Consider the following 21,091-nt stretch of genomic DNA (forward strand, 5'->3'; position numbering starts at 1 on the left):
AGAGACTTATCTTCTGAGCAAATGTTTGAATATGTCAATCGTTTTTTAAAAAATCTGGTTCAGTTTCGAATCACTAAAGCTGTAATTCGGCATTGTAGAAGAACGTTTAGGAGAATATGAATGATTATTGCCTCAGATCTAAAGCAAACAATGTAATGCAGAAACTGTGATGCAGTGTTTTGTCACACTACATTACTACTGTACTTGTTGGAAAAAGTAGCTTGATGCTACTGAAAATGTAGTTAAAATGGTAGATAGTTCCTTACCAAAACAGTTAAACACAAACATACCCACAGTGAAAGAGATATTAGCCTATTTGAGTTCTAATATTTCAATTTCTTAGATGGATAAACACACTAAAAGCCACTCAAAGTTCATTGTAATATGATGGCCTCTTTAAAGATAAAGACGAAATGATATTGAAAACGATAATGGGGGTGAGGGATAAACAACTGAGATAATAATACTATAGATAAACCAGACTATTGTTTTCAAAAGAGCTTGGTTAAAACTTAATTTTTTAGCTAAACTGCTCAAGCTGTGGCGCATGACTCAAATGATAATTTAGCTGGCGGTTATGCTTTCAGACGGAATCTGTGCTTGTTTGTGACTTCCAGCAGGGGCACTTTACGCTCTGTTGTTTATCACTCATTCCACTGATCACATCACATGGCTGTTTTTCTAATATTCAAACTGCCAAATGACAGTGATTTTAACATACAGCCTAACAGTACAGATGAACCCTAGACAGCTAGTGAGCACACAACCATCTACAATACCTTGCTGCGCATATACATTTATATAAGCTATAAGGACGAAAGTATTGGGACACCTGACCATTACGCCAACAGGGGTGGCATCACATTCTAAATACATATACATTAATATGGTGTTGGTCCCCCTATTTCAGCAAGAACAGCTTCCACTCTTCTGGGAAGGCTTTCCACAACATTTTCACAAGAAGGAGTGTTTCTGTGGGAATTTTGTGCCCCAATCATCCATTAGAGCATTTGTGAGATCAGACACTGATGTTGGATGAGAAGGATGGCTTGCAATTTCCATTTCGGTTCATCCAAAAGGCGTTTGATGGGGTCGAGGCCAGGGCTCTGTGTGGGCCTGTCAAGTTCTTCCACACCAAACTCTTCCAGCCATGTCTTTATGGACCTTGCTTTGTGCACTGGGGCACAGTCATGCTGGAATAGAAAAGTGCTTTCCCAAAACTGTTCCCACTAAGGTGGAAGCATAGCATTGTCAAAAATGAACAGGCCCTTACCATTATCCCTTCTCCACCAAACTTTACAGTTGGCACAATGCAGTCAGGTATGCAATGTTCTCCTGGCATCCGCCAAACCCAGACTCACCCATCAGAATGTCAAACAGAGAAGTGTGATTCGTCAATCAAGTTTTCGCCAAGAACACGTTTTCACTGCTCCAGAGTCCAGTGGCGGCGTGCTTTACACCACCCATTTGATGCTTGGCATTGTTACTTAGTGATGTGAGGCTTGCATGCATCTGCTCGGCTATGGAAATCTATTCCATGAAGCTCCCGCCGCACAGTTTTTGTGCTGATATTAATACCAGTGGAAGTTTAGAACTCTTCAGCTATGGAATCAGCGTTGTCAGTGTTGGTGACTATTACACACCATGCGCCTCAGCACTCGGGGACCCCACTTCGTTCCTAAATGCTTCCACTTTCCAATAATACCACTTACAGTTGACCATGGAATTTCACAAACTGCAAAGGTGGCATCCTATCATGGTACCATGCTTGAACTCACTGAGCTCTTCAGAATGACCCATTTTTTCACAAATGTTTACAAATGCAGACTGTACGGCTGTGACACCTGAGGCAATGGGTCTGATTGAAAACCTGAATTAAATAATTAAGAGGATTTTCCCAATACTTTTATCCATATAGTGTATACATGTTTTAAAACATGTCTTGCAGTAACATACAAAGTGTACTTTTGAGAGCAAAAAGAAACAAAATAACTGACCAAATTGCATCAAACGTGCATGAGTGGCACTGCACAGCACAATGGATGGATAGTTTACTTGCACGACAGTTTACTTGTTCACTGGATCATGAAGATATCCTCTCTAAAGGTTCAGCTGCAGTGTTTGGCTTCCAAACAGCTCATAACTACATAAAACAGGCTGTGTGATAATGAGGAATGCCAATGATCACCCCTTAGTGTGCCAGCTTACAGCTAGATTATTTTTCTTTGAAATTCACTTGTTATGTCTTATAGGGCATATATATATATATATATATGTATATATATATATATATCATACAGGGAAAGATAAGGAGCTGAAGAGTAGAAGGGATCAGGAGATGGAATGAGCCGGATTTGCACTTTGGTTGCTCGCATCCATTTACAGTATGCGTGTCACTCTGTAATACATGAAGGGTAAATATATGTGTCAGAGTATTACATTCTGCTGGAAAAGTGTCTTTGAGTGTGGCATGAGAGTGCTGCTTCACAGAAAAAGGGGGGCAAATAAATGCAGGAGTGTTACTGAGAGATAACTAAGTGAGAGCACACACACGCTCACACCCCTCCCCGTTCATGTGTAGGTTTCAATGATTCTGTCAAAATCATAAGAGGCACTTCTCTATTTGAGCAACAACTGAAGTCTCAAAGCACCTGTAAAACATGCAAAATTAGTGTTCATTTTCTCTCAGTAAATGACACCCCAGATAGCACGGACTATTTGATGTGCATTTTACATCTGGAAGACGTATTTAGAAGAGTGTTTGCTCATCTGCAATACGTCTATAGGACGTTTCCTGTCAGATGTCAAATAGACGTTTGGAAGATGTCAGTTTAACATACATTCTAAATCATTCTAAATCATTACATCTTAAAGACATCTTCTAAACGTCTATTTGACATCTGATTTGTCTGGTGCTATCATGTACATGACTCGCTGTCGGGCTAATGGTTCCTTAGGTGAATGAGTATTTTTCACTGGATATGATAATACCTGGATGATGGCTTCGTTCAGTGATTGTGTAAGGGCAAGTAAAAAGTGTCGTTTATCTCACCAAAGCAAAGTCTTTGTTCAGGATCATCTGTTCCATCAGAGAGGATTCATTATGGAAGAGATGAGGCTGCATATGACTCCACATATGAGGAAACCACCAGAACTCATCAACATATTTCAACAACAGATCATCTCCATCATCTTCCTCCTGCGTACCTACACAAACAAACATTAGCATATTGAGTATTTCTTTTGGGGCAGTGGACTTTTAGAAAATAAACATTCCTTAATAAAAAATTTCTAAATTCCTAAAACTCTCAGTTTCTATATTGACAGTTTCTAATGGCATCATGGAAGAATGATCGTCATTTCTACCACAGCCCAAATATTTGTTTTGTTTAATTTCATTCTGTGGTGAAAAAGATGGTGATGGATTTTAGAATAAATTGGATGACTCCTTTGTTTTGCTAAAGTGAATTTCTTAGCTAGCATGTGTTCTAAATGCAATGAAATGTTTTACATAATCTGACAAAATTAGATTTGATTGGAAATGATGCCTTTTTGACTTGATTTTTCTTCATTTTTTTGTGTTAGTTTTCTTCACACATCATCATGCATGCATTAATCTGAAGCAGACTCTTCACTAACACTAACACACACACACTTGTATATGAAGTTTACGTGGACTCTCCATTGAATAAAAAAAAAACACAGTTTAGTATGTTATTTTAAGCCATTTGTTTTATAAGAACACAGGAAGTAATACCTATGGCATTATACACATTTGTGTCCTCATAAACCATATATACACAAGAACACCCCCCCCCCACACACACCAAAACTTAAACGCTTAAAAACTTTTTTATTACTCGAAATAAAATAAACATTTACTGAAATAGAATAAAATATAAAAATGTTTTTTATTTCAGCTAGTTACCAAGGCAACATTTCTCATTTTCAGTTGAAGTACTAAAATAAACTAAATAAATTAAAATTGAAAACTAAACCAAAAAAAAAGAGACATATAGACATATTTACAAAAAAGTAGGTGGGTCTTGGCCAGAATAAGCTACAATTTGCAAAGGTATTCAGCAACAACAATAAAACATTTTATTATTTAGTTATCCACATAAACACACACATACACAGTTCACAAATAGAACATAATCTCCAACATAATGAACTAGAGAAACTTCAATGTTGCTATGGCAGTTCTGTTACCATGCCAGTCAGAATATTACAGAACTAATCATGCGTTATATTCATTTTTCCCCTTTATGTTTTAACTCCGACGCACGTATGCTACACAGTTACCTGTATGGAAGAATTTCCCAGAAAATCCCAGGTTAAAGGTGAAGTTGGAGACATAAGACCTCAACGTGTTCTGTGTTTCCAGAAGAGCCTGAAAAAGAAAAATGTCAAACATTAGATTTGTCCATATGTCAATCAACAATATTGAACTATTTTGCATTAACATTATGAAGTAGTATATATGCGCGTGGTCTGTGTATATGCATCTAAGGATGTGATCGATCTTTCAAGGATGAGTAATGGCATTTGGGTTTGGCAGGTGCCTCATTGCAGCAGTTCCAATAAAACAGTCTCATATATTTCTAGCCTAAGACACCATGCAAATACAATCAATATCTGTCTGACAACTGACAGCGAGTGTGAGCGTGTGTGTCACTGTTTTGTAGGATATATGGTAATATCACAGAAGGCAGGAAGGGGCGTGTTGGCTGACTTAGATGGTGTCATCAAGTCATTACTCACAGAGCTCAGGAAGATATGCTGACACACACTCCGGCACACAGGCAGACACACACAGACGGGACCCAGGAGACAGGTGTAATATATTTGATTTTATCCTCCAGTGAGAGTGTGGCAGTTATCCCTGATGACATTTTGGTAATTAATTCTATTTACATTCAACTAAACAACTGCAAAAAAATCTGCTCAGGTACTCGCATCTTGGTAATCGAATCAGCTCACCCACGTGAGGGTGCACCAGTCTATGTGCGTTTTGCATTTTAACCTAATAAAGTGGCATTTTGATCGAGCGCTCATTAATTTAAAATGATCTGGCCTCACAAGCAACTGTCATCTAATTCAATGTTCATGTCGTAATGTGATATTACTAAAACTGAGGCTTTTGATGAGATGCCTTTCTGAATAATGAGTGGAGGGTGTTATGTGTCTTACGGGAGATAGGGCCTCATGTTTGATGGCTTATGGCTCAGCATGCAGGAAAAAAGGTAAGGGAGAGAGGAAAAGATGAACCTGTGAGAACATTAGCCCACCTCTTGTATCCAGGTAACTGCACCGTTTTTTTTATTAATTTTTTTGTCATTTTGTCAAAATTTACACTTGCCAAAGTAATTTAAAATCTTTACATTTAATGACTTTTGATTGTTTCCAGCAATATATTTTAATTAAAACCAATGTATTACAATAATGATTCTGTTAATGACATATGTAATTATTAGAACAACATAAAGGAGTGTTTTTTTTTATTCTGGCAAAGATTTTAGTCCAGTAATGTTTTTATTGAAACAATTTTTAGCGCAATTTTCCACCGGACAAATTGCGATTGTTAACTCATGATTTCTGTTCTGTGCGCACCAATCTTGCACTTCTATCTACTCCTCAACCAGACCACCTAGAGACTTCGGGTTTTCGGCATTATGTTAAGGAAGGTCTAATCTCGGGAACGCACAAAAAAAAAATCCAGGAAAAGATTTACTATCTCTTAGTGTTGTGATCCCATGAGGTGAGAAAATTGCGCTAAAACACTCACCGAGTTTTTATTACTTGTTTTTTATAATGTTTGGAATTTTTTTGACTTGTGGTATTTGCAGTGGTATTTTATGTTTTCATCATAAATTATGAGTATATGTCCACCCAAAAATGAAAAACTTGTCATCACTCACCCTCATGTCGTGCCAAACCGTAAGACTTTCATTCATCTTCGAAACACAAATGAAGATATTTGAAATGAATCAAAGAATGAATCCCTCCATTGACGCAACTACCAATTTGACGCTTAAAAGGTTCATAAAGAGATCGTAAAACTAATCCATATAAATCGAGCAGTTTAGTCCAAATTTTCTTTAAGTAACAAAATGCTCAGTAACAAACTCTGAGTGGTTTATTTTAAGGTATAACAATGTAAATAAAAGAAAGCACATAGGAAATTATGACAATTATTATATTGTAATTAATAAACAGATTACAGCTAAGAAATAAAAGATTCAAGAAATAATTTATGTGGAATTTTATTTTATTTGAAAATTTCAACTGATCTGTTCATCCTAAGCTTATCTTACCTATACTGACCATGAGCAATGGTGTGTTTAAGTCAAGTCGGAAAGATCGTATATTTACGAGTTTAACACATGAACGCCACCACAATGTTGTAAATACGAGTGGGAAGCTCTGGATTTTCTTTAAGCCCAGATCTTTACGAGTTGGGGGGTGTCAGTAAGAAATGTGGCGGAATACTTAGGTATTTAGCAGAGGCTTCATAAATCAATTAAAAATATATAAAAGCAAAACACATCTGATGCACATTCTTTATTCTTCCTTTTAGAAGAGGAACCTTTCTGTATCTTTGTGTAGTTAATTAAGAAGTACACCGCCATCTTGCTCCAACGAAAGTGACTTGAACGTACCTGACGTCATAAACACGACTTTCCAACTCGTAACTATGAACTTCCCAGGAGGATTTGAATGCACCACAACACAACAGCAAGTGAATCACATTCAAAACAACAAAAAAATAACATTCGTTTGTGGCTTTCTGTCATAGACTTGTCATAGACAATATTAGACATAGGCCTTATTTGATCCAATTATACAGTTGCCTGGAAAAAGTAGCTCTATACTTTTTCTCTCTCTAAGTTTTCCTTGTATAGGAGACAAACAAACTTTACCTCATCTTACCCTTCTCTCCTCTTTATATAAAGAATACATAAAAGGAATTCAGTGGACAACAGTGAAAGGCAGATGGGATGAATACTGTTGCAGGAGCGAGAGAGAAGAGTGCAAATAAAAGAATGAGAGACAACACATTTAATATTGATGTGGGAATCTGGGATTTTGGGAATCTGACATCATAAGATAACAACGCCAAACCAGAGTGCAGGAGAGATGGGAGGGGAATGACAGGATAAGAGGAGAGAGTGAACCTGAAATGGATGACAGAAGGAAAAGATAGAGAGACAGAGCTATTCTAGGATATTTTTACAGACACAAAGTTTCCCGTTCTTTCAGCATGCCGTGACATGCGCGCACAATCAGATACACGCATAAATCGCACAAGTCTTTCAAAACGCAAATCTAAAATATCAAGACATGCCACAAACATGTCGGAAAAGTTGTACTGAAACTTCCTCAGCTCATTTCTATAGTCTGCACTACCCACCACTGTCAGGGTCCTCTTGATTAAAATGCAACAAACAGAGCGAAATTAATTATTTAAAGGTTAGGTTTTAAACAGCTCTGTCTTAAATCGATTCCTTACGTTTACTGAGCACACTTCAAAAGAGTGCATATGAATCATTAATGCATTAATAAGCCAAAGTAGCTTCATAATGGCATCATAGTTCTGATGCTTCATGTCAACTTGGCGATTCATTGTACGCTGTCATAAAAGTCTAAAACAGTGTATTTTTAAGAATCTGTGTTTTATTGTAATTTATTATGACCAAACCCTCTATGCGCTTTAAACCAGTAGGATATTCTTGTTGGCTCTTGTTTTGAGGTTTGAAGGTAAATTGAGCATTTTATCAAACAGTCATTTGACTCTCACTCCAGCGGTAGTTGGTTATGGTTAGGGTGTTGATGAAGTTTGGCCTATGATTGGTTGGTAAGAAGGTTGTGTCTGGGTCAATCTGGGAATCTGTCCTACCTGACACACAGCAAAATGTTCACATTTATCACAACAGTTTTGCACAAGGTGTGAAATATGAAGTTTGAACATCTCATGAAATTTAATATGATTAATTTATATTATATTATAACAATACAATATAATTTCATCCACCCCAATCATGAGTCATACTATTGACATTGCCTGAACTGTCTAATATATAAATGCGAAATTATCGTAATTGTCATGGAACAAATCTAGACAATAAACCTTTATTTGAAATGTGAGAGTTGCATTTGCCGCACTGAAGCCTATCAAGAGTATTGCTGAAAAAATGAAAACAACATTTCATTTCATTTAAAATATGCTAACATTATCATTAATTGAGGCAGCGTATTTATTAAAATATTAGCTTTTAATACGAACATTTACATTTTTTTTACCACAAATGTTATGACCAAACTTTCAGAAGCACAAGACCAACCGCCAAAGACAGGAATTAAAACAAACAGTTCATATTTGTAATTTAATATTTATGTAAACATAGCCTATTTATTTGTTGTTATTCCACAAAACTGGATAAGCTTTATAAAATATAATTATTTTATAAATTATATATATATATTTTTTTTCTAAAATATATTTCTTTATAATTGTTCTTGGCAGTTTTCTAGCATTCACAAAGCACACAAGGGTTGAGAACTTATGGTGCCAACATCAGCCACTATGAATGGGTATTTCTGCCAAGATTAGGGTTGGCATCACTTCTGTGGCCTGCACTAATCCAGATGCTGTGCCTGGATACTTGTGGCACTAGAAGCATCCAGAAAACACACACATCCACATAAGATTCATTGCCACTCTTACAAACCGTCTTTGCCAACTTAAAATAGAGATCGCATCGCACACAATTAAGCTCATCAACTTATTGTCTTAGGTTGACCAAAAATGCCTTAGATGAACTGAAGTAGAATCACTCATTTGAATTCATTTATCAGCTTCAGCCTAATAAGTAACCACGTATGCTCCGATCCAGCGAGCTAGTAATCAGACAAAGTAATCAGAGCGTAGAAAGATAGGGTTTCTTCAAGGAAAGTGCATTCTACTGACTTTTCCTCCACAGAAATTTAATCAGTGCCCTTAAGACGTAATGGAGAGATGCATAATTCACTTGCTCAGTACAGGTGTGCAGTATGGACAGTTTCATAAGACTTTTTGCAGAATTGCCTTTAACTGCAGGCAATGTTTAAATTTTTTGCATAAAATAGAACCCATTTATATAAAGTTAGAGAGTTTATTATAAAACATTTTTGAAATGTAATATTTAGCGGCTCTTTCTCCTGGAGGCAACACTATGTGACAATGGAAAGAAATTAATCAAAGACTTTGCCAATGATGAATATAAAAAACGATCTGCTACATGACAGAAACCAAATGAAAATGGCCTTTATTTTATTAAATGTTAAGTAACTACTATAAAGGTAGATATTTAAAAACATCTGATTAACAATCATGGTGTTCTTCATTAGATTAATATCCATTACACTGTAACACAATGTTGCATCGAGGCAACAAAGATCTTTAAACAATGCCTCATAACACATTTAATTTAGAACGTTAAACATTTTCAAACGTTAATTATAAGTCATTATTGAACCTATTATTATTCTCTTATGCATCATGTGTTTACAAAGTAAAGAAAATGTGATTGTTACTCATCAACAGAGGGTCACTGTGCAACAGAGGGTTAACAGAGACAGTCAATAATTCCAAACGTTTCCCCAAAAACTATCAAACAGTACTGTATCCAGGGGCGTAGTTTGTGGGGGGGATGGGGGGGGAGATAACCCCCCCAATATTTAAATCTATGCATTACAACCCCCCCAATATTTATAACATGATCACAATATCAGGAGGCATACCCAAACTTCAACCCCCCCAATGTTCAAACCAAATCTACGCCCTTGACTGTATCACTTAATTCATGGTGTTTAGATTCTCATAAAAGAACAGTGAGGGGGAGAAATGGACTGATAAGCAGAGTTAATCAGATTGACTGTTTTTTATTGCAGAGACTGCAGAGAGAGCAAATTATATTTAAGGATTGCAACCACAGCTGTGCTTCCTTTCATTACATATACATATGCAGACGACCCTCTGGCGAGGGATAAAAACACACATCCATGACAAGACGAGTGTATGTTTATCACTCATTCTTTATTTCTTGCTCCCTTCAAACTCACTGTCTTCTTTTGGGTTCTTACATTATCTCTTCTTATCCTTCACACTTTCATCTGAATCTGAATGTTATTCTGTTTCACTCCTCTCTTCTAGCGACTCTCTGCTGACATTGAGGGCCGATCAGGGAGAAGATAGAGTGACAGAGATGCATGTTAATGACCTGAAAGCACTGATCGATTCCTCACTGGGGAGAGATAGAGAGAGAGGGAAAGAGGGAGAAAAGAGTGAGAGTGGTGGAGGGGAGGAGGAGGGGACCTGTTGAAATGCTGACAAATAGCTGAAGACATCTGGGCAGGCAAGAAGACGAACATGCCCCCAGAGAATGACAGAGAGAGAGAGAGGGAAAGAGAGAGAAGAGAGAGAGAGAGAGAGAGAGAGAGAGAGAGAGAGAGAGAGAGAGAGAGAGAGAGAGAGAGAGAGAGAGAGAGAGAGAGAGAGACAAAGAAAGAAAGAGACAGCCATTTCTAGAGTTTTGTTAGCAACATGTTTCTTAAATACTAAAATTACTAACAAACCATCTATCTATCTATCTATCTATCTATCTATCTATCTATCTATCTATCTATCTATCTATCTATCTATCTATCTATCTATCTATCTATCTATCTATCTATCTATCTATCTATCTATCTATCTATCTATCTATCTATCTATCTATCTGGTTTACCTCAGTTCATGTTAGGTCTGTGTTTAATGACTTTCTAAAGCCAAAAAGCTCAACACGGTCTGCTGTGGATCAAATCTGCTTTTTAAAGGCAGACTGTGTGCATATGTGTACATGTGTGTGCGTGCACCAGGGGAACCGGGAAAGGCTCCACATGTAATATTTATTGGACATGAAATCATTGCTTATTCCTGAGGCCATAAGAAAAAAGAGCATGCGCATATACAAGCCCATTAATCTACCTCGGTGAACCCTTCAGATTACTGAAGAAAAACAAACAAACAAACAGTTAAGTCTGTCATTTAGGTTTTTACGTGTGTGCATTTTTATTTTTGGAGAATACAACGGCAAGAAGAAACCATCTAAATCATGTAGAGTTGTGTGTGACATTGCACTGGTTCCTGGGACCAGAAGTGGTTTTCCTCAAGGGGGCGTATGGAGGCTCAGAAAGCTGAATATTCTTGTAAGCTGTGATTTAAAAAAAAATCTAAAATTATTCACTATCTGGTACCTGAGGTATAAAACCCCAAGGCCATAAAATATCACATGCTGATTTCTTTTATAAGCAGTTTGAACAGTGATTTATTTATTATTCATTTTTAGTTTACATTTATTAATCTCAGCAAAAACACAAATTTAGGGATGGCATGCACTTTGTTTCAAGGAGCACCATTGACAAAATGAGCTCACTTGACGCCAAAGACAAGATAAGTCATTCAGTCTGGTTAGTCTGGTTGTATGGTTTTTGTTTAGTGTGCAAAGAGACCCGGATTCAAATTCCAATCTAGTGCATACTTTTATTTTTATTTTTTTAAATAAACCCTTTTTATGTAATACAATAAACTAAACAGCAAGTGATTACATGCATGTTCTTCTGGAAAACAGCAATTCTGATATGTGAAATTCAATCACTATTAGGGTGACTAAAAAAATTCTGCCACAGCATTTTATACTTTTTGAACCTACAGTAATCATGCAACTTTATCATCAAAAGATACACATATTATTTTCCTTTGGAAGTTGCATTCAAAATCCACTTGGCTCAGAAATTTGAGAAGGCACATGCCTATCAGTTTGAATGGAAATGATTCTTCTGATGCTGTTACTATTATGTCGTGTTCACAAATGTAGGTGTGCAAATTTTCAGACAAACTTCAAACTCTGCAAACAAACTTTTCTTCAGGAATCTGAGATCTATGGCTGCAACCAAAAACACTGCATCTGAACTGAGAAGCAGGAAATGACAGCTATGCATTTCGTGTTTGTTTTCATGTACACTTGCTGACTCGGGGCATCGAAACAAGACTTTAACACATCCGCCCAAAATGCACAAAGCACTTCCAAGCTCTTTTTTTGGGTAAGATCTGGATTAGAATGGGCATGAACTATGATACGGACGCAGAGAGGATGGGCTCGATTAGATAAGCCATGTTTTTTTTAAGCAGGTAAAAAACAGGGGCGAATGCTAAAGCTTGTAAAAAAAATTTATATACAAACAGCAGGGTAGGGGGGAGGGGGGATGAAAGGGATAAGAAGACAAAAATAAAGGTGAAAAGAAAAGTATGGTTGGAAAAAAGAAATAATCCCACACAAATGCCAAACATATTGTTGTCACAGCAACACTCCTTTCTCAGCAACACAGCTTACTGTTTCCCCTTCTTTTTTCTGTCTCTCTTTCACTATCCATGAATATTTACACGGCATCTTATCAAAATAGCACAACTTTATTTAATGAAACAATAGCCTACTACTCTATTGGGCCACAGCTGTGTTCATATACATACATTACATCAGAACTGAACTGATGAATTGGGATCTCACCTGAGAGCCTAATCACCTTCGAGTGTAAACTAAACGAGCCAAAGGACATTGGCGTGCAAGATTTGCAATGGGAACTCCGCCCCGCACATATCCTGTACTAGGCTCCTCGCTACTTGTGGCAAGTACATGAGTACACAAAACCTCTCAAACTTGTTAGGTGTCGCCCAGCCCGCAGGTCTACAAATGTTTGCTAGCGAGGCGCCGTGTGCCAACGCCCAGGAGGAGGCAACACTCCGAGTGGAGTGAGCCCTCGCCCCAAGGGGGCACGGCTGGTCTTGGGCCTGATATGCAAAGACTATGGCGTCTACTATCCAGTGGGCAAACCTCTGCTTGGAGACAGCCTTTCTCATCTGCTGGCCTCCATAACAGACCTAGAACTGTTCTGAGGTCCTGAAGCTCTGTGTTCGGTCCACGTACAGTATAGGTGCAAAGCAGGAACAGGACAGAGCAAAGCAAGGGCTGGGTCTGCCTCCTCCAGGGGAAGCACTTGCAGGATCACCACCTGATCCCTAAAAGTAGTGGTTATTCAGTTCTGACGTAACATCTCCATTCCCTCCTTCAGGGAATAGGGGTTACATTAGTAACCTAGACGTTTTCATGCCTTGCAAACTTTAAACATTTCTTTTTGCCATGAATTCACATTGTTCTCACAAATTCTGCTGATTGTCAGCCGGCTAACATAGATAATGTTTCATTGCATATTTAAGAATGATTTTTAGTCTTGAAAATAGTAAAAGTAAAAAAACAAAAGAACTGTATAGCCCCCCCCCCCAATATGATTCATTTTAGCAAGTCAGTTACTTTCAGACTTTAATTTAATTAAGTGTTAAAAAATTACATTGACTGATTCAATTATAATTTACATCTTTTCTCTAGCAAAATAAAATAATTAATTTAGTTATGGTACTGCTGTTCATCACTATGAATTAAACTCATTTATTTAAATTATGCTGTTTTTTTTGTGTAATTGTATGCATATTAATACTGTATACTAAGGTTGATGCCCTAATGGATATTCTTTGTTTTTGTTTTGTCCTTAGTACTCAATCATATCCAGTAATTATATAATTTAAAATATAATGTTACCATATCTTTAAAGTAGTTAGATACATTTCATTATTTATTAACTATTTTTATTACCTCTTTCTTAAGGGTAGCTTTAAATGATGCGTAGCTTGGCATGTAGCTTCCCCAATAAAGCTCATAATGTGTCAAGTGCGAGAGGACACACATGTGAGTGTGTTGTTGATGTGAGTGTGCGGCTGAAAATGAAGACAGCTGCTTAGCAACCTACGTAGCCTTTTAACGGAAACACACACACACACACACACACACACACACACACACACACACACACACACACACACACACCAGCTCCATCTTACTCAGAGCAGAAATATCATTGGATCAATACTTTCTGAAAATAGGTCTGGTGTGTGAGTTTTTCTCTGGTTGCTCTGTATTTGACCTCCTGAATCTCAGATTTAACATCAGACTGATGCCTCTGTTTCAATCTGCTCTAAAAGTGTCAGGTTCACGTGACTTTTAAACTACCAAAATTATTGCACTGTTCACAATCACATTATACAGCATTCTTTAAATCTGTCATCTTGCTAGCATAGCACAGCACACACAATCAAGCACTGACAAGGTCCACAAATTACAAAATCTCTTACCTGGGGCTTTTACCGATAAGCAGAGTCTGTTTACCTCCCAAAATACATAAGAAATTGCCACTGAGCTTGGGACTTGCCAGAAATGCTAAGAAGCAAGTGGCTGTCCAAGTTGGTGTGGCAATTTACTTAGATTAGAGAGGAAAGAGATGGTATTGGAAAGGAAAACAAGCAAGTTCAACTGTGCCACATGTTGGGAGCGCAGACTGCAAAGCTGATGTGTGATGTGTGTACTCAGAATTCTTGCTTGAATTCTTGCTTCCTTCACCTTCAACCTTGTCATTGGCTAGTCAGCTACAGTAGTACACTGCTGTACATTGTTCTAATTGTTACATACTGATAATATCAAATGTGAAGGTATCAAAATGTATCCAAATTTTACAATGTGTCACTGAACAAATGCAATTAAATATTTAGCATAATTATAACCAAAAAGACAGTTAGTTCCACATTTAAGCTATTTTATTCACAAACAGCATGAACCACCCACAGTCTGATGCGTATTGCACACAAAACTGGAAAGCACTTGCTCAATCTGGCAAGCTCTAATCTGACAAATTTCGGGAGTAAAGGCTCACAGGGTAGTTTATCAGTCCTCAGGGAAGAAAAGTCATGTTAACAAGGAACTGGTTGATACAATGAGCACTTGAGGGCCGAATTTGAGATAACTGTGCAATAAGTTCAGACATATTTTCTGCTACTTTTCTGTATATGGTTTTCAAAAGTTTATAGAAATATTCAATATTCAAATGTCACTTTAAACTGCTCTGGTATTCACACCAAAACGAAGAATAAATGAGAATTCACAAGAAATTATTCTGTAAATACACAAGTCCCGTGGGCCTCAGGAGATCTTGTAAAAATAATAATAATGTCAAAGTCTGAATTCTTTCAGTATCTTTGTTCTATTTTGTCCATCTTTCTGCTTGTTGACCTTCTTGACACCATCATGTATTTATGTTTATCAGGTCTCTTTAAATCACTTTATCTCTCTTAAAATGTATCTGGAACGGAAATGATTGCCTAAGTACTGTTCTTCTTTCTCATTTCCCCTGTTTTCTAACCCATATCTGTGTGTGTGTGTGTGTGTGTGTGTGTGTGTGTGTGTGTGTGTGTGTGTGTGTGTGTCTGTGTGTATGAGAGAGAGGGAGGCTTCAGGAGTCACTTTGATTCTGCTTTCTGTCTCTGGCTGAATGTGTGCAGGTATAGCTTTGATATTGTGATTGTTCACTGTGATTCTGTTTAACAGTACATGTTGAAGTCAGTGTGAAGCTGAAGAAGTGTCAGCTTTGTCTTTAATCCTCATCTATATGCTGCTTCAAAGCCAAGAATCATACTCACCATGCACACTCACACACCACACACACACATAGACGATCTGCTGTAAGTGTACTAGAGAAGATCTCAATATTTATGCATTTGCTTTGAAATGGCAAAATAGTGATTTGTTTCAGAGAAACCATCATTTCGACCAAACCAAACAGCTTTTGTATCCAATAAGATTCAAAAGAATTCATTCAAGATGTCAAATGCAATCAAAATTCCCGTTCTTGGTTTTCCATGGTTCATGGTTCAAGCCATTCCATGGTTTACTACAACCATAAGCATATAAACTGCGATATGTATTTCTACACATTTTCCTGTAACTTTTTAATACATTAAAAATGCTACACAGTGACCTAAATCACAGTGAAGTAAACTGTAAAAAGAATAAAACTGTAAACAAGGTGAAAGATTTTTTTTTAAAGTCACCATGAAATCAAAATATATTGCATATCTTATATTAAGTATATTAGAATGATTTATGAAGCATTGTGTGACACTGAAAACTGCTGTAATAGCTAATGAAAATAGAACTTTGCCATCACAGGAATAAATTACATTTCAAAAATACATTAAAAAATACAATTATTTTAAAATAACTGTTTAAATATAAAATAAATGCATTACAAAATATTAGTGTTTTACTCTAATTTGATTAAATAAATGCAGCCTTTGTGAGCATAAGGTACTTTTTTCAAAACTATTAAAAATCTTACTGACCCCAAACTTTTGAATGGTAGTGAATATGATTAGTTTATTTAATAAATATATAAATAATATTCATATATTAAAAATTCCATGCCAAAAGGCAAATATTACTGCAATATATTACCCAAGTGTACATAATGAAATTCATAAATACTTCATAAATACTGCAGTTTCAGGGCTCGCAAAATCGCTAGCCCGATGTCCCGGGGCTATTGTGTTTTCCAGTCGGGCTTCATAACCGGCCTGCCCGACGGGCTATCAAATTCCTCCCTTTATTCACATTATTGACTAGTTATTTTAAGGAAAAATATGACCGTGCAAGTTTTTGATCATGCTGATTTATCCATAGCGCGATTTCTGAGAAACACATGATAAATAAAAATGAAAGCTCCACTTGCATAAATGCTTTACTTTGCGTGTCAGAATGTTTGAATCCATGTGTTAACACTATCACTGTAAAGCTGCTTTGAAACAAAAACATCTGTATTGTAAAATCTGTTTTCAAAACTCCTGATGCTTAGAATCTTGTACCGGAACAATCAGAGAAAAGTGTCAAACAGTGTTGCCAGACGTAAGATAATTATCGTATTTGTATACCTCTGTTCGATGTACGATCAATAATGAAAAAAATCCCACAATGTACGATAATTTCAGAATTGTGTTGTGTCGTTGTAATCAGAGTTTCTATACAAATTGGTCTAGCTTTGGATTCAACATCTACCGTCATGATCGTGAGGAGAACGTGAACGTGGTGTTACGCATGTCTTCCATCTCATCCAACGTTACGTCTTCTCAGCCAATAACTGTGGAGAATGACTCCCTCTATCGCGAGCACAAGTTAACGTTCCTTTTGTATATTGTAAACAAAATTGCATATCATAAATATGTAATCATATACAAAAATATACCATAAACAAAAAAAGTTAACGTTCCTGCCACTTAGTTTGGTCGTTTTCAATCGGAGGTCGATAGTTTAGCAATAAAATAATTTGCAGGTCATGTCAAAAAGTTGTTGGTCTAGATAAATAGCTATATTCTGTATGTTTGACTCGTGTACGATCATTTTCTTCCAAATACGATAATTTTGGGCTTCTGGTACGATACTTGGACACTCCCAAACTGGCAAAACTGGTGTCAAAGCTTCAAAGAGTCATTATTTCTCTATCCCTCCTGCATCCAATTGCAAGTTCTGACGTTTGGGGAAGACAACTGGTGCTTCCACCCCTTATAAAGCAGTGCCGTTCTCACTTAATTTATTGTTGCTAAGTGACAGAGATTGCGTGCGTAGTGGAGAACATTGCGAACATTGTGTGTGCGTGTGTGACAATGTTAAGAGGAACATGGATTTACGGCAGTATTTCAGTTCTACTCGGCCCAAAAAAACAGGTCAGGATGAAAAAGACTTTGATTGATGTTTTTGACTCTTTAAAATTTTTAAAAAATTGTCCTTTTATTTGGGCTAGTAAAATTCATTTCGGGCTACCAAAATCTGAAGAGCGATTTTTAAATTTTGCGAGCCCTGAGTTTAAGCTAGGTGAGTTCAGTTCAACACATGCTGTCATTTACACAATTGCCTTACACACACCACACAAAGTTCCACATACACATCTGTGCTTAAATTTTAAACCACAACCACCAACACAAGGTCACTTTAACTGCAATTTCAGCAGAATCTCTGCTTGGGGAATCCACACACACACACACACACACACACACACACACACACACACACACACACACACACACACACACATAGGTAAAGTGCTGGTAAATCCCATTTGTGTTTGTGAGTGTGCAAGTGTGCATCGAGTCATTTATCACTGGTGTCCCCTGTTTTTTCAGCCTGTCCCATGGGCTGATGGGAGATATGGCAACCAGTCACTAAGAGTGACATTCTAATCTACAATACCTACATCTAGAGCACACAGGGTTCCTTTCTTTCTCACACTCGCTCTTGTTTTCTATCTCTCATCTTTACACTCTCAACAAATACACGACATGAGCCTATTTATGACAAAAGTCAAAAGGTAACTGTTGTATGATTGTTTAAGTAATCTAATGGAGAACAAGAATTTTGGTGATATTTTACAAACCAGTGGCTCTCAACTGTTTTTGCTTTAGTATAATGATCAAATGATTTCCAAAAACCATGCTTATATTAAATTTAAGTGAACATATTTAACAAAGACTGGGATGTATTTTAAAAAATATATTTTTGACCTGCTTTTCGAGAATCAGGACATCCCAGGCTACTTTCTACCAAGCAGTTTCTACCAATACACAGCAAATATAGCCTAACAATGTGTGATTATATGATTCGTTGCATTTTATTTTAGCCATATGGCATTGTTTTTTTCACGTCTGACTGTATCAGAACAGGCTTGTGTCCCATTTTTGGGTCGCTGCCCACCAGTTGAGCACCATGGGTTTTCCATTGATTAGCTGTTTTCTGCCATTTCATTCCACTGGCTTAGTATCGGCCTTTCCTCACACACGCACAAACACATGCACCTGTTCTTGATTCTGATAGCCTGCCATAAACAGTCAGATTCTTCTCTATAACCAGCAGTAACAGTGGCTAAAAACAATGGCTGGTGGATCAAAGCCTTCCCACTTCTCTCCCCCATCACTGCATGCCTTGTTTTTCCCCAGAATCCTCTGGGAATTTTCCGCTGACATTTCCAGCCGTGATCCAGAGCGACTAGCTCTAATTCTCTCCCTGAGCACCCCCTCCAGAATCTCCATCTTACCACTGGCTCATTTGCCAGGTCTAAATTAGCTCAGACCAATCGGGAAGAATTTGACAGTGGACATTCTTAGCTAGCAACATCTGGGGAGGTGTCACGTGCTTAGCCACTAACCTTTCTCAGAGAACATTAGATTCGGAAATTAAATGTGTACCCACACTAGGTAAATGGTACCATACTGTTTATAGAGTCTGTTTGAAACCAAGTGACAGCTAACAAGAAAATGACCCATGGAGCAACCATAAAGAATGTGTCATCACTTCCCGTGTCCAACGGGTTCAATATTTTGAAATAATTGAAGCCAGTCAGTTGTAGATTTCTGACAAAGATGTGTAAATGTTAGGTACCTAATTTATAATCCCTCTTAATAAATATTTATGGAAACTCCACAAAAATATGCATATACCTAATCAGTAGCTTAATTACCATAAGTACCAAAAGTTTTTATCATGCAAGTGTGCAGACGGGAATAAACTAAACAATAAAACTTTTGTTCTAAACCTTGATGCTGTTTTCCGTGAAAGGAGAATTTAGAAGAAATTTCAGACAACTCTTTCCATTGGTGTTGTTCAATGGAAAGAGTTGTCTGAAATTTCTTCTAAATTCGTAGGCATCGGTGGCAATCAAGTAAAAAAAAAAACACCATAAAGGTGATGATACACTGAGCAACATTGCTCAAAAAGTTTTATTACCATAATAAAATTTATAAATAATAAATAATGTATTACCCTTTATTACCATAAAGGGCCCACAATCGATCTAAAGTATCCAGATAGAAATTTGTTGCCCATTCTCAATGGGAAAGTGCCCAAGGAAGATTGCCCAGCAACATTTCTCAAAAAAGTTGCCCTGTATATTTTCACCTTAAAAGTAATAATTTCGCACTTAATAAAGCACAACGGAACATTTTAAACAATTTAACAATATAATCATGGAGCGAGGCCTCCATTGCTCTCCTGGGTGCCATACGGCAATTTACACTTTGGCCAGTATGTGGCGGAAATGAACCTTTTTGCATTTGCTGTGTTCAAAATTGCCCCCTATACCCTCTTTCACTATTCCCTACATTGCTCCACTACTATAGTTCACTTGAAGGAGCGAATGAAAACAAGTGAGTGAATTCGGACACTGAAGGGCAGCCACTTTTGCATAGTATGTGCTCATCATCATTTGAAACGTAGCAAACCGACAGCTCCAGTCCAGTTGTCATGAAAATATTTCTCTTGAACTCAGTCATGGAAACTGTATACGCCTTAATTAAACAATTTAATAATCAGTTAAAAAGGAATTTATACCTGTATGACATTACGCTGTAGCCACATTGGACCAGCGGTTTGGAAAACGGATGGATGATTCAGCTGCGGGCGCCATCTTCTGGTGAGACGCGGGAATTCATTCGACTCACGACTTTCACAGTGCATCATAAGTATTCTCTAGCTGGTGAGCGTACATCGGGTGTACACTCGTTATTGCGGTGCATTGTGGGACTGAATGAGTGCATTTGATAATGTCCACTATGGTTTCGGACACCACTACAAATGGCTGTCCCCATAAATAGTGCCCTATTTAAGAGTATAGGGGGCGATTTCAGACACTGTCATTGATTTGACAACCACCATTAAAACAGCATAAGTAGAAGAATGATGCTGCATTTCCACTAGGCTTACCTACTGGACAGGAGATTTGTGCTGCATGGCACACAGCAGAACAATCGCGACCGCCACAATTTTACTGTAATGTTACTGGTTGTTTTTCACTAAATTTTTTTGGAAAACAATCAGCAAGCTGCACTTACTTTTTTTGTTGACACTCTTTAAGTGCTTTGTTAAGCATTAAAGTGAGTCAGACGGTACCGCGACTGTACTGAATTCACCCAACCGGATATTCATTAAATTATCTCCTTTCATTTTCTACAGAAGGAAGAAATGAGTATACATGAGGGTGAGTAAATGATGATAGAATTTTCATTCATTTCATTTCATTTTAGACTGTTCTTCACAAAAGCAGATAGCTTCATAGCAGACTTGTAATATAGCACACAAATTGTATGGAC

General features: G+C 37.3%; 1 protein-coding gene across 1 annotated transcript in view; it reads right to left on the reverse strand.

The window, feature by feature from the left end:
* ndst3 (N-deacetylase/N-sulfotransferase (heparan glucosaminyl) 3) overlaps window positions 1-21,091 on the reverse strand; it is a 75,983-nt gene that overhangs the window by 50,535 nt on the left and 4,357 nt on the right. The window contains exons 3-4 of the mRNA XM_081360545.1: window positions 4,306-4,393; window positions 3,053-3,207 (exon numbers count right to left, since the gene is read on the reverse strand). Coding sequence (XP_081216671.1) covers window positions 3,053-3,207; window positions 4,306-4,393 — 243 coding nt within the window. The remainder of the gene's footprint in view (window positions 1-3,052; window positions 3,208-4,305; window positions 4,394-21,091) is intronic.

The sequence above is a fragment of the Scardinius erythrophthalmus genome (assembly GCF_964197995.2).
Source record: "Scardinius erythrophthalmus genome assembly, chromosome: 3".
In the NCBI taxonomy this organism is placed as follows: Eukaryota; Metazoa; Chordata; class Actinopteri; order Cypriniformes; family Leuciscidae; genus Scardinius; species Scardinius erythrophthalmus.